At 32.1% G+C, this 13,820-nt stretch overlaps 1 protein-coding gene across 1 annotated transcript; it reads left to right on the top strand.

Moving 5' to 3' along the window:
* Nucleotides 1-4,124: 4,124 nt before the first annotated feature.
* Nucleotides 4,125-8,264, top strand: LOC140880419 (uncharacterized). Its single transcript, XM_073284842.1, has 3 exons — nucleotides 4,125-4,590; nucleotides 5,108-5,188; nucleotides 7,397-8,264. The coding sequence occupies exons 1-3, from the start codon at nucleotides 4,432-4,434 to the stop codon at nucleotides 7,793-7,795; spliced, it is 639 nt and encodes a 212-aa protein (XP_073140943.1). The 5' UTR covers nucleotides 4,125-4,431; the 3' UTR covers nucleotides 7,796-8,264.
* Nucleotides 8,265-13,820: the final 5,556 nt, after the last annotated feature.

Genomic DNA, 13,820 nt, shown 5'->3' with positions numbered 1-13,820 from the left:
AGAAAAAAAAAAGAAAAGAAAAGAAAATTCTAACTTCTACTAAAAATGATTACGAGTCCTGGTTTCACCGTCGGTCTCGATTTCTCCGGTTTAATGCTACAAAGCATAAGAAATAACAAAATACAATTCTTAATAGCAATCGAAAACCTTAACGTTGCTACTAAAATTTGAAAATGATAAATGTTTGTCATAAAAAACACAAAAATATATTACTGAAAACGTGGAGAAACTAAAAAAATACATGCTGAAAATATATACTGAAATTCTGAAAACATGAAAAAATAAAAATGAAAGATTGAAAAATTATGCAAAAAATGTGCTGTAAAAATCGAGGGCTTTTGGAGCTTGATTTGGATTGATTGATTGTTGATGATTATTTGTGTTCTGCATGAATGCCCCTTTTACATGCTGGTTCCCGAGTCAATTTCTCAACTGCTCACTTTCATTAGCCCACTACTTGCAGTACTAACAGCCCTACTAAATTTTAGCGGTTTTGACTTGGTCTTCCTCTCACTCTTTCTGCTTGGTCCTCTAGAGTCGCGCCGGTTCTTCGAGTGCCCAACTCCACCATCCCACTATTTGTAACTATTTTGACCTGGTCTTCTCTACTTTCTCTGCTTGGTTCCTCGAGATTCGAGTCGGTTCTCCGAGTTCCCAACTCCACTTATCCCACTACTTGCATTGTGGGTCTTGGAAGTTGTTGACTAATTCTTTGCAGTTTCTGTAGCCTTCTTATATATTAAAGTTCTTAATGGATTAAATGATAAATTAATGATACAAATTAATTTATGGATCAAACAGTATGATAATTTTATTTTAACAAAAGTACGGAACTTGGCATAGGAACGATATTTTGATGGTAACAAATTGTTTGACTCTTTTTAATCATTTGTGTGTGTTTATTTATTTGTTGTTGTTTTATTCAGATTTTTTAATATTTTCGCTGCATGTTTCGATGTTGTCATTATCTAGTGACAACATCTGGATCTGATATTTTTCATAACCCATTAATCCTAACAATTACAATAATTCAAATTAGTTGAGAAATTGAAATGTTTCATTAAAACAAAATAAATAAAATGAGGAAGAATAGTTTTTCACCTTTTCTCCCTGATGGGATACCGGCTGTGGAGTCAACACACGCACACGACTAGAACAGCCACATCCATCGAAGTAAACAACATTTTTGTAGAGTTTGAATTGTAACAATATAACTAAACTAACAAAGAGTACACGAGATACACTTTTTTCCGTAAACGAGACAATGAAAGATATATAATATAATATAACGATAATAAATCAACGTACTTAAGATAAAATATTTGTGCATACATGATACTAATCATTAGAGAACTTGAATCAAGCATCGGACAAAACAAAGATGAGTAATCAATAAATGTTTTATTATCTGAATCAGCGGTGCCTAAGAGAACAACCAATAAAATAGAAAAGAACATACTCACGTCATAAAACTGATATATATTATGAAAAACATTACGAATATACACTGATATAGTTCCTTTAAAATTTATCTTATGTAATTAAATTATCATCACAGCTGCTTTAACTTTTTATCCAATTAATTAAACTTAAATATATACCTCATTTTCTACTTCTCTCCAAATACAACTACTGTCGCGAAATCTCTATAACTCGTATATATCTCGATTTTTGTATAAACATCGTATATATATGTTTCAACTACTAATAAAAAATATTAATTCAATCTACGTAACAAAAGATACACCATCAAATTGTATGGATACATATAATTCAAGAAATAATAATTAAAAACATTTAACCTAGGCTTTCACGATGCCAAAACTTAGTGAATAGATTCAGTACACACAAAACCAAACATGTGATCAGTGGCCTGGATCATGTGGCATATGCAATGTCCTTGTAAATCTTCAATTCCATATACTTTTTCATGCATAATGGGCAGACGCAAAGATGATACAATCACTCCACTATACAGTACATGCACCCAGCAAATCAAAAAGAAAAATTCTACTTTGACCTATATTCATTGGGACTCCAATCCCCTTAAAATAATTATTACTATTTGACTTATATGAGATCTGCAAAAATATTTGAACACTACGCATGGCTTTCGGTTGAAGTACTTGTATTTGTCTGCCTATAAATAAGACGTAAAATATAAACTTTGATTTGTATACGCACTTACTTGAGTACCACATATTCTTGAGATGGCTGTTTTGGCTGCCAAACGCCTGATTCTTGCTGTAACCCTTTCGATCTTGCTAATATGCTTCTTCTTAACAACTACTCAAGGTATGACATTGGCCTTATATATTTGTTTTTTTTTTTGGCAACATTGGTATTCAATGTCGTAAAATTTCAGTCTAATAGACTAGTATGTTATCTTTATTATTATTATTATTATTATTATTATTATTATTATTTTGAATTAATTGTGTAGATCGATGTGACATCAACGAAGTGCTACCATATTTTCGACATGATACTGATTTATGCAGTGTCACACTAGTATATATTCTCGCTGAAAAAGCTAATTAAAATCACTAAAAATTTAAACTAATTAGATTAAATTTGACAATATATGATATCAAAATAAAAGAAGCAAATGTCTCGGACCGAATATATCACAAAAGCCAGCGTGTATATATATATAAAATACATTTTTCCTACACTAATCTTATTTTATGACTCACATTTCTCGTATACATATACACGTAGTATAAAATTATAAATATCGAGAGATGGGAAAAAAATGTATTTTTAAAATAAATTAAAATGGAAATTTGAACTTATTTATCCTTGATTTTGTTGTTGAGGCTTGAAAATATGCTATTTATATTTTGATCATTGACCTCCTTATATAATTTTTTTTTTGTTTGATATTGTAGCACGAAATTTACGCGTAGAAGAGAATATTCTTCATCAAAAGCCCATGAAACTTGCAAAGGAAATGGTCGCAACAAAAGAAGAAATGTGGGGCAATGAAGATTTGTCCACAATAGATTACATTCCTCCTCGAAACAAACCTCCAATTCATAACTAGCTAACTTTAAATCAAAGGGAAAATATATATTAGATTTTTTATGTCACTCGAAATGAATAAAATATTATGATTTCATTAGTTAATAAAAACAATATAGTTTCTAAGAGAAATACGATTTGAACCTTCTGATACGCACGTAATTAATTGGTTAAATCGAACCGTGTGCATATTTTAAGAGTTGAAGTTATGCTATGTTTTCTTTTTATATATATACGTGAGTGTGTACTATATGTGTATATATAGATACACCATATTTAATTTGACCTTTTTTTTTTTGGTTAAAGAACAAATCTATGTTCCACTGAACTCTTTATTATTGAAATGAAAAATCATATTGATCTTGTAAATCCCCTAGTCACGATTTTAGTCTTTTAGTTAATTAATCAAATTTCAGTAAAAACTTATACACATACACTGAAACCGGCAATTTGATAACAAATAAATTTAGATAACAAATACCACGAAGAATACGTAGATTGAAGACTTTTTAATACCATCGTCCATGTTTCAACTGTTAATAAAAAGTCTTCAATCTACGTATTTTGTTATCAAATCATATAAGATACATACATATATATATGTATATATATATATATTCAAATAATTTTAAATTTAAATCAATAGTGTTATATAAAAATCGACGTACACGAGTTTTTTTTCTTTAATAAATAAGGTAATATTATTACGCCATATCAAAAAATTTACAAACTAATCTTGAATAGCATGTAGTCTTATTATTATTCATATATAAAAATTCTCACGAGACAATTTAATATATCAATTTTGATAGGCGAACCTCCAACTCAATTCAACTTATAAAAACTCACAAAAACTTGTGTGACACGTTTTCATATGACAAATTTATAAGACCAATTTTATTATTAACTAGATCAATGAAAAATCTTATTTTGTATATCAAAAATATTAATAAAAAAGATCGCGTCACAAATTTATGTTCTTGAAATCATCTAGCCTAAACCTACTCAACAAGAATATTGATTTTTGTTCCTAAAAGTTTGATAGGAGACGGGCTAAATGAAACAAGGCCATTGAGCCTTTCTCCGAGGCGAGTGAAAAAGAACATGTTCCCACCGATAATGCCACGTGGTGGTCTAAAAGCGCAACCCTAAAACAATCCTCCCATTTCAGTTTTCTTCTCTCCCATTGGATAAATCCTCTCGTTTGCTTTTTCCCCAGCACCCAAGAAGATCAATTCTTCACGTAGTTTCCATGGACAATTGATATATATGTATGTATATATACAACACACATAACACGCGGATTGTACAGACGGCGTAACAATCTAGGTTTTTGTGAAAAATCCGGGGAAAACAGGGGGATAATTAGGGTTCCGTAGGTTTTTTTATTTATTTATTAAATTACAAATGGCAAAGAAGAGGAAATCCGATGCGACGAGGCTAGATGAAGTGGATCGGAGCATGTACTCCACCTTTTGTAGCTCTGCTAGCTTTCTTTCGCAGCTGTATACCCAGGCTATGCACCAACAGCGACTGTCGTTCCAGGCCGGTGAACGTCACGCGCTGGTATGATGCTGATTGCCCCCTTCTTTTTAGTCTTTTAAGTTTGATAGCTATCGATTGTTGATCGGCTTCCCTTTATCTGAAGGGGATTTTGTTTAATTGAGTAATTCTTTTTGTTCATAGTCGGTTTGCAAATTGCTTATTATCTTTGTCTCTAGCGATTGGGTGTGGATAGAGATAAGTGAGGAAATACTGTGCGCATGAAATTGAAAATTGGTGTTTTCGTTTTCCTTAATTTGTTTTCGTTTGCTGATGATGTCGATGAATGCCCGTGGTTGTAAAGATTATTAATTTATAATGATCACATTATAGGGTTAATGGAGGTTCAAAACATTGAACCCCAGAAGACTATTTAAATGCTTTCATTCAATGAAAATTTGAAGTATTCTTTTTATGTTGTTGCGTGATATGGGAATAATGTCCTGAGGCTGATGAATCTAGTGGTTTAAGGATTCAGGGATTTTCAAGCAAATAAATGATTATTGACGTGTTGCCACACATTGTATTCTTTTGATTGTAGGAAAAGCTTTATGATTGGATTTTGAGACAGCAACAAGATGGGGTGAGGGTGATGACTGGTGACATACTTGCATATATGCAGGTATTTCTCGTCTTTATTGGTTTACACTATTAATTTCATTCTTTTTGCAGTTTTCTAGACTTCACATCGTTTATGTTGGTTTTTGTCGCGTTTTTAAAAAGTCATTGTGTGTTTCTGTTTGTGAAAATAAAAACCCTGCTGGAGCCATCGACTTCTCTATTATAGTCCTCTTTTTGGTTCATTGATATGACAGGTAATGTGATTCGGAAACTTTTTCCTAGACTGCCTGCAGTTATAAGCGTATTTATTTCTGCTCCAACAATTCATGTCAGATGCCTGAGGACTTTGTTTTGTCCACAGATAACTACAGTTTATCAATTTGTGAAGTTTCACATCGTTGCTTCATTCTATTTCCTTCGTGAAATCATTGTCAACTCTGACCATTGGTCTTTGCATCAACTAAACCATGTTATCTGATTACCATTTATTATATATTAATAATAGGAGTAGTTTGTTTGAGGAAAATTTGTTGTTCATTAGGATTTCAGAGCACATCCTACAGCAAAGTTTGAACTCTGATATCACTTTCATGGATGTCTTAATGTCTGTAATTTCAACTTTTGTCTTTGATTTGTCAAAAACTCAAACCTAGGCTTTAATGACCAGCTGTTATTGTTTTAAGTTTTCGCCAACTGTTTGAAACTTCCTACAACTGAGTGTTGATGTTGTCGAATATTCCAACGATCTATCATTCAGTTAATTTGGAGTGAAGAATTCTTGTGGGATGCAAAATTGAATGAGTTCTCTATGCTTTTGGCATTATGTCAAAGTTTTTTTCCCTCCCTTTAATGCGTCCCAAACATTGATGAGATAGTCCACTTGATGATCGTTGATGTTCAACTTGACAATGTTCCAGCTGCTGTAGTTTCCCATACATGTTAAATTTTGCGAAACCAAAATTCTTGATAATGTAAATCAGCATGATTCATTTGACACTAGCGATAATGGCACACACGATGTGTGTGCATAAAAAACCGTTGCTCCTGAAAAAAATGGAGAATGAAATTTTTTTCTTGAGAAGATAAAAATCAAGTTTATCAATTTAAGAAAATGAAATAGGTAACTGCATAAAACTTATAAGCAAAGTAATGACTGGTTTAAAAAGTTGAAAGTGGAGTGCTAAGGGTATTTTTGGAACAAAAAAAAGTTTCACCAAAAGCAGTTATTAAAAGGGTCTCTCCCTTTATTAATAGTATAGATGTATATCTTTTGTTTTTGTATTTTTACTCCAGTCTTCAGTCGGCTTGGCTGAATTTCTCTCAATCAATGATGTGAGGTCTGGACATCTGGTGCACTAAAGTTTTTTGAATTTTTTATAATCTTATAAGGAGAAAAAGGTCACTGTGGGTTTGTGGGCGTAGGTTTCGTAGGAATTAAGAAAATTTTTGCTAGAACTGTGACACTGCAGCTTCTCTGGTTTTTTAAAGCCGTGATTTAATAAATAGATCACTTTTATGTATGCTTGTTTGTTTCGTCCTCAAAACTTTGATGAACTTTGTGGCCAACAACATGAGTAAAACCATTTGAGGAACCAGTTTGTATGTATTCTGGCAGTATGCCTTTATTTCACTTTACTATCTTTGAATGTAGTGACTGTATTTTCTCGTTCTTTTTCGTTCCTGCTCGAACCATTTTGTTCCTCTCTCATTCTTGTACACCTTGTGTTGTTTGTTCAAATACCAGCAGTATCAGTTTAAAGGGTAGTGGATAAGGGTTTGTCCACAAGGAGTTTTGGCTATGTCCTTTTCTGTTGCAAAATCTTGTTCTGTTGTATTTTTTTAGTGCCACAAACTCATTTAAGGATGATCCCTTTGTGCTATTTGATATTTAGTGAATCCCGTTGCAATACTACTTCTATGTATATGTGTGCGCGCGCACGCGCGTGTGAAGTACATCCGAGAGAAACCTCTTGTCTCCAATTCCTGAATATGGATTTTCTTCTGTTAAATTGTCAATATGTTGAAAGAGATGAATGCATGTGATTTACTTAGACACCATTTAAGGAGATGGGCAAAGCATTAATTTTCTTTTCGATCTATATCATGTTATGGAAGTGTACTTATTTTATGTAGTAAAACACCTTTCTGGAAAGGAAATATTGGATACAGTGTACTGTTTTTAAAGTGCATTCATAGTAACATTGTATTCATGTCTTTGTATTTTCAACCCCCCGCTTCTTTTTAAATTCTGGATTTTATAAATTTGAAGAACGAGTTGGATTATGGGACAGAGGAACCACCACCATCCCCAAGGCTGACATTGCAGCACCAACAACCATCCCAAACTTCTGCAATTCACTCAGCTCACCATGGATTCCCTGTATCTTCTAATGCACTTGCGACTGCAACAGCTGGGCAAGGTATGCGTTTAGGGAACTCCGACCAAAGCAAGAACACCATCTTCTCAAATGCGCTATCTAGTCCCGCTCACAGGAATCTCCAGCAATATCACTTCACACATGGTGGTCACAATGCGAATAATGCTGCTATACGGAACAATGAGATTGGCTGCAACCAATCCAGAGATCCAAATCCCCATCCCCAGTGTTCCAACGACTCTTCAATGGATATGCATGCTGATAGCCCTGGCCATGATTCTCATTACTGAAATGATGAAATCCCATCTCCATTATTGGGTGAGAATCACCGGTGCAAATCTTTAAAAAAATGAAGATTGCCTTACAGGTTTTGGCCTGAATGAATTGTGGAATATACTTGGTCATGGTGTTTTTTTTTTTTTTTTCCCCATATTAATATCCTATATTAATCGTCTGTCATTTATAAGTTTATTGTTTCTCGTTAGTCAGTATTATTGTCCATGTAAGAAAATTTACTCTGTATGCTGCTTGATTGATAATTTATTCTTGATGTTTATGTATAGTATGTTTTTTTCTTTTCAATCTTCAATTACACAGGTGCACGCATGTACATGTGACTATGCTGCGGCATCCATTTTACAAGTTCCATAGGACCGGTGGTCCTTGAGGTATCAATAGCAAAAGACAATTTAGTAATATTATGTGGTGGATATGCCACCAGCCAAGATTTATATTAATTAATGTGCTGTCATTATGAAATTGTTCGAAATTTATTTGATGTTCTTGAATACAAGGTTGGTATGTAAATCTTCAAAATCATTAAAAAGCCATATATTTTTGCTCCCGAGGCACCATCGATATAGGGTCGTGCTTGAAGTTCATTCTAAATGACCGCCTAGGCGGTAGGCGGCTCTCGCCTACACTGCTTCTGCCTATGCCGGTTAAGTAAACATATTTATACATAAATATTGTTTAATTTGATATTTAATTTGTGCATATATGACATGTTTATATACAATAATCTATAAAAATTAGTTTTAAAAAAATCGACTCGAGTCGGCAAGTAGGAACTAACCCGCCATCGCCTACCGTCGTTAACGACACTGGTATATATATATATATATGAAAGCAAATTAACGAACATAATGATGTATAATTCACCAGCTGATTCAATCTACTTAAGCAAAATAAAAGAGACACGAAGACTTGGACATTACATTTGATAAGACAGTGGAAAACCTTCGACATATGGTCGATACTTGGCCTTTTACATCAATAATCGTAGTAATTGTCCGTAAATTTATTCTTGATCCACTTAAAACTACTTTTCAACGATGATTTGAGTTTACCTTCAACACCATACATGTTGTATTCCGCCACCCTCCTCCTCCTCTTGACCTCTGGATTGTCCACCGGACCATTGAAGCTGTATGTTTTAACACGATCTTCATAGACGAATCGTGCTTCCGCGTACGAGGGCGAGTAGTAAGGAAAGGATTTACTCTTCTCCATGATGCTCAAAGCTAGCTAGATCCAGCCTCCACGAGAAGAATAAGTAAGAAGAAGCACAATTCGATGCATTTTATACAAGGGAAATGCAATAGGGACCATATGTATTTAACTACTACACATAGTGCAAAATTGCACGGGGCATGAGCGTGACTTTGATTTGAAGATGGAAGATTTTTTGTCAAGATACGGCTGTCCCTTAATGGGAATTAATGTAGATAGCATATATGAATTAATGAAGATTAATGAATTAAAATTTCACTACTTGTTGGTCGTTACAGGAGAAATTATGAAAAATAAGATGATTTCATGAGCAACATATATATACCTTTTGGTTAACACACGTATAATATTTACGAGTGAATGAAATAATCTTCGGTTTGGGCTGATATTAGATACTCAACGATTACATTAAATACTATCTTTTATATAATTGTTCGAGAAAGGTATTTTTATGTGAACAGAAGTCACGCGTTCTTTACATGTCTTGTTATAGTGAATGCCATTTGGATGCATAGCAATGATTAACCACTTGAAAATTCGGTACCATGCATTGATATAATGACCAATAAGATATAAGGTTGCGTTTGTCCGAAACGATTTTAAATAAAAGGATTTCTATTTTATTATTAACAATGAAATAATAGATAAAATGTTAAATCAAAATTTTACTTATTTATATGTTATATGAATTAGAATATATTTCAAGTGAAAATATTATTGGGTGAATTTAAAATTCATCCTAATTGAAATAAAATATTATATAAACATATAAGAGATGTATATGAAGTTTATGATTTACTTCTCTAAATCGTTTATATTTATTTGGGCACTTAATCCGTGTATGTCCAACGTATTTGAATTTATTTTTGATTTTATGGAGTTTGGTTTCTTAATTTTTTTTTTTAAAAAGTCAATCATCTATGAGAGTAACAAACTTTTATCAGTACCTTTCAAAATTTTTTTTTTTTTTTTTTTATCAGTACTTTTTTTGTGGCTTGATAAAACTGTATGCTAGCGAAAAAATTCAGGAGTATTTTGGTTCTAGCTTATATTATTTTATGGTTCTAGCTATATTAGGATGTGAATCTTGTCGTAAGAAAAATATATATAGAATTATATAATAACAATAACGATGATAATAACAATGGTATAAAATTGAAATAAATTATATAACAATGAAAACATGTTTTTTTGGTTTTGTGTTTGTCACTTTGCGATTTCGATTCTCCATGCTTTCAAATTTCAGTTTTAGTCCGCTATCTTTGTTTTCTTGATAACTTTAGTTTTTTTTTCCGTGGAGCTGATATGTACAGTACCACAAAAGTATTTTCGAAGAAAAATGATTAAAATTACAAAAAATCGGAACATGCGAGACTAAAATTGAAATCCGAATACATAGATGACCGAAATCGCAAAGTGGCAAACATACATAACCAAAATTACAATTTTTCCACATACTAAACATAATTTATCTTGTGTTTCCATGTCGTTAATATGATATAATATGCTTGTTAATATGATAATACGATAATATGCTTGTTACATATTTATCTTGTCTAACAAAAAAAATATAATAACATATCTACAAACTATATCTTGTATAACCTTAAAACAAGATTGAAAATTACTTTTGTTCTTATAATTATAATTATAATTACGATTAGCGTTGCTATTATAGGATCGAGTCTACATAATAATAATAAGGATGTTGAATGTGAAAGTGAGTGGGTGAGCCACCATGGGTAGGTTTTAGTCCACTCTATTGCTAATGTAGATATTTGCTGTGGGTCCAATGAAGATTAGGTCACAAATATTTATGGGCCTACGAGGGTCCAATGGGCTTTCAATACACGGAATTGTAGTGGACTACAATGCACCGCTTTTAAATAGGGTTATTTTCTCCATTAATTTTGTGGTCCTTTTGGATTTTGACAGCAACAAAAATTTTGTGTACCTTTCTTTCTTTCTTTCTTTTTTTGTTGTTTTTTTGAAAAAAAACACAAAAAATGAATAATTAATTCACATTGGGTTAATAAACATGCATGGTCTCCATTTCCACTGCATGTAGTCGAAGCGAACGAGTTCGAATCATAAATTATTGAATAAAAAATCTATTTAATTGAATGAAAATTAATCATTTTTCAATCTGCGGTATGAAGTTTACTATTTTTTTTTTAAATATATAACCTTCTATTATGGGCAAAACTCAAAAGTATTGTTAGAGTGGGCTTGACAAGCTGGACTTTCTAAATGATTCTCAAGTTTGTGTCCAAAATATATTAGAATGAATATGTCCACAATTTAAACTGGCCCATAATGTTGAATTAAGGTCCAAGCAATAAGCTTTCTTGATGTGCCCATCGCAAATTGACAATCTCTGTAATCCGTATCTAAGATTGAATCCCTCCATATTTATATTAATATTAATAATAAATAAATATCTTAAAAATATTTAGTAACATTTATTTGGACCTAACTCACTTCAAAAGATGGCTCAAGAGGTGAGGATGTGGAGATATTAACACCGGTGGTTTAACTATAGGCAACCCAATTACGAACGGTCCAACACACACGAAAGGCTAGCTCAAGAGGTGAAGATTGTTTTTGTCTATATTAAGGGCTCTCAGGAACTCTATCTTACTGACGTGGGATAATATTTCAACATATCTATTGATTCTTCATGTTATTAAATGATATATGAATTTTTATTGAGCGAAAAATGGTCGGTCAAACCTCAACAAATAATAATAATAAAAAAAGAGTCAGGAAGAAAGATAGAAGAAAAAAAAATCTCTCGAATTGAAATCACATGATGTAGCAAGAGGATGAAGTTAAGTGGAACAAGATGTTTGGTGGTGTGAGACAGGCTAGCCCCCACCCAAGAGATGAAGCCACGTGATTTCATTTTTCCCTTTCCTTTTCCCAAACAGCACCTTATCTCGATTAGGTCCCGGCCCTTGCTGTCCTCCTCCTATGCTTCTAGCGGATCCAAGGAAAGAAATGGCCGGAACAAAATAGATGAAGCGATTAATGATCTCATAGTTTATTTAATTTCAAACATCACAATTATTATCGAAATGATGATTGTAGTTTTCATCACTCATCAGTTCTGTTTGTGTATGTTTTTTCACTTCGTATATTTTTTTAAATGGAATTTAAATACCATTATAATTACCATTTCACATAAGTTTACATTGCATTTCTCTAATGAATTCGCAAGATTTCATTCTATTGGTATTATATATATATATATTTCTCATTTTCATAATCGTTGACCTTCTGATATGATGACACATTGTATCTCCATTGTCATGTCTTCGGGTCCCAAATCCCAATTGTTCCGTCCATGTGGTTTCCTCGAGGCATATTTTGAGTTCAACTTGATTTTTAGCGATGTATTCTGAATTCGATAAGATAAATAATTGAATATATAATTCATAATAAAATTATCATAGAATTGAGTATTGATTTTTTTTCCTTCAAATATTGATAATGCCACACTAATTGAACTAATTATTTTTGAAAAATAAACGAGTAATTATAATTTCACGACCTTGCGTGAGTCTCTTCTCATTTTACTAAACATTAAAAGTCTAAACATTTAGATTATGATAATTTGCTATGTTATCTCGAAATCATAAATAAAAAATAAAAAAATCAAACACCAATCAAAATTCAAAACACACTTACCTTTTCATATCCGAGTCGAAATGTTTCAAATTAAAGATTTAGAGATGATGAGTAGTTAACAAGCTCATTAAGTTAGACCCTAGTCCAATCAATAAAACAATAAGTGTATACATAAAGCTAGATTAATATATATCTATATATAAATTAATTATATTCGAGTTTGAGTTAAATTAAACTCATCACAAATAAGTTAATTAAACTCAAGTTTCTATCTGAATATATATATATATATATATATATATATATATATATATATATATATATATATATATATATATTAATTCAAAGAACACATTTTGTTTTAGAATGCATTCAACTTAGCTATCATGAATGCCAAAACCTAATTACCAAGTGGATTCACTACTACACAAGACCAAGCATGTGCATTTGTCTTGATAGTGTGGCGCCACATTTACAACATGCATTGCCCTTTAACCTTAAATCTCCTTCACTTCTTTATGTGTTGTAATGGGCGAACACCAAGATCATACAAGAACTCCAATACACCATACTTTATCAACCTTTTTTCATGCAAAAAAGAGACATCATCATCTATATCATGGAGACTCCAATTCCCTCCGACGGCCGGGGGACTTACTTATAAATATACATATTATTTCCACAAATAATATGCAAATTGCATGATATATATACATGTGTCATGTGTAACTCCAAATCGAAGGAATTGTATATAAATACGACACAATATTTGTTATACTAGCAAGTTAATTCTTGAGAGATGGCGGCTGTTTTGCACACCAAACGCTTTTTTCTTGCTACCCTTTTCATCTTGCTAATTTGCTTGATCTTCTCATCAACTTCTACTCAAGGTATGCAATTCCTAGCTAGCTTGATATGGACAAATTACTTATCGAAGGGTTCAAAAGCTAATTAATTAAACAGATGATATATTTCAATATCAAGTTTCATTCTTATTAATTAATGTTATTCCTAACATATATATATACATTTAAATATTCTCTCTAGAATTAAACTCGATCTATATTGTCGTCTCTAGCTGTTGATCTCCATTAATTTTTATTATTTTTTTGCGGATTTAGCGAGGAATTTACGGATGGAAGAGAGTATTGTTCATGATCAACAACATGCAGA

This window comes from Henckelia pumila, chromosome 2 (genome assembly GCF_033568475.1).
Source record: "Henckelia pumila isolate YLH828 chromosome 2, ASM3356847v2, whole genome shotgun sequence".
Lineage (NCBI taxonomy): Eukaryota > Viridiplantae > Streptophyta > Magnoliopsida > Lamiales > Gesneriaceae > Henckelia > Henckelia pumila.
The sequence above is the reverse complement of the archived record's forward strand: the minus strand, read 5'-3'. Positions and strand labels throughout refer to the sequence as shown.

Bases quoted from the DNA above. Each gene is read 5' to 3' on its own strand.
- LOC140880419 (XM_073284842.1), top strand. From the start codon at position 4,432: ATGGCAAAGAAGAGGAAATCCGATGCGACGAGGCTAGATGAAGTGGAT. The intron at 4,591-5,107 runs GTATGATGCTGA...TTTTGATTGTAG, and splicing joins CCGGTGAACGTCACGCGCTG to GAAAAGCTTTATGATTGGAT. The intron at 5,189-7,396 runs GTATTTCTCGTC...ATAAATTTGAAG, and splicing joins ACATACTTGCATATATGCAG to AACGAGTTGGATTATGGGAC.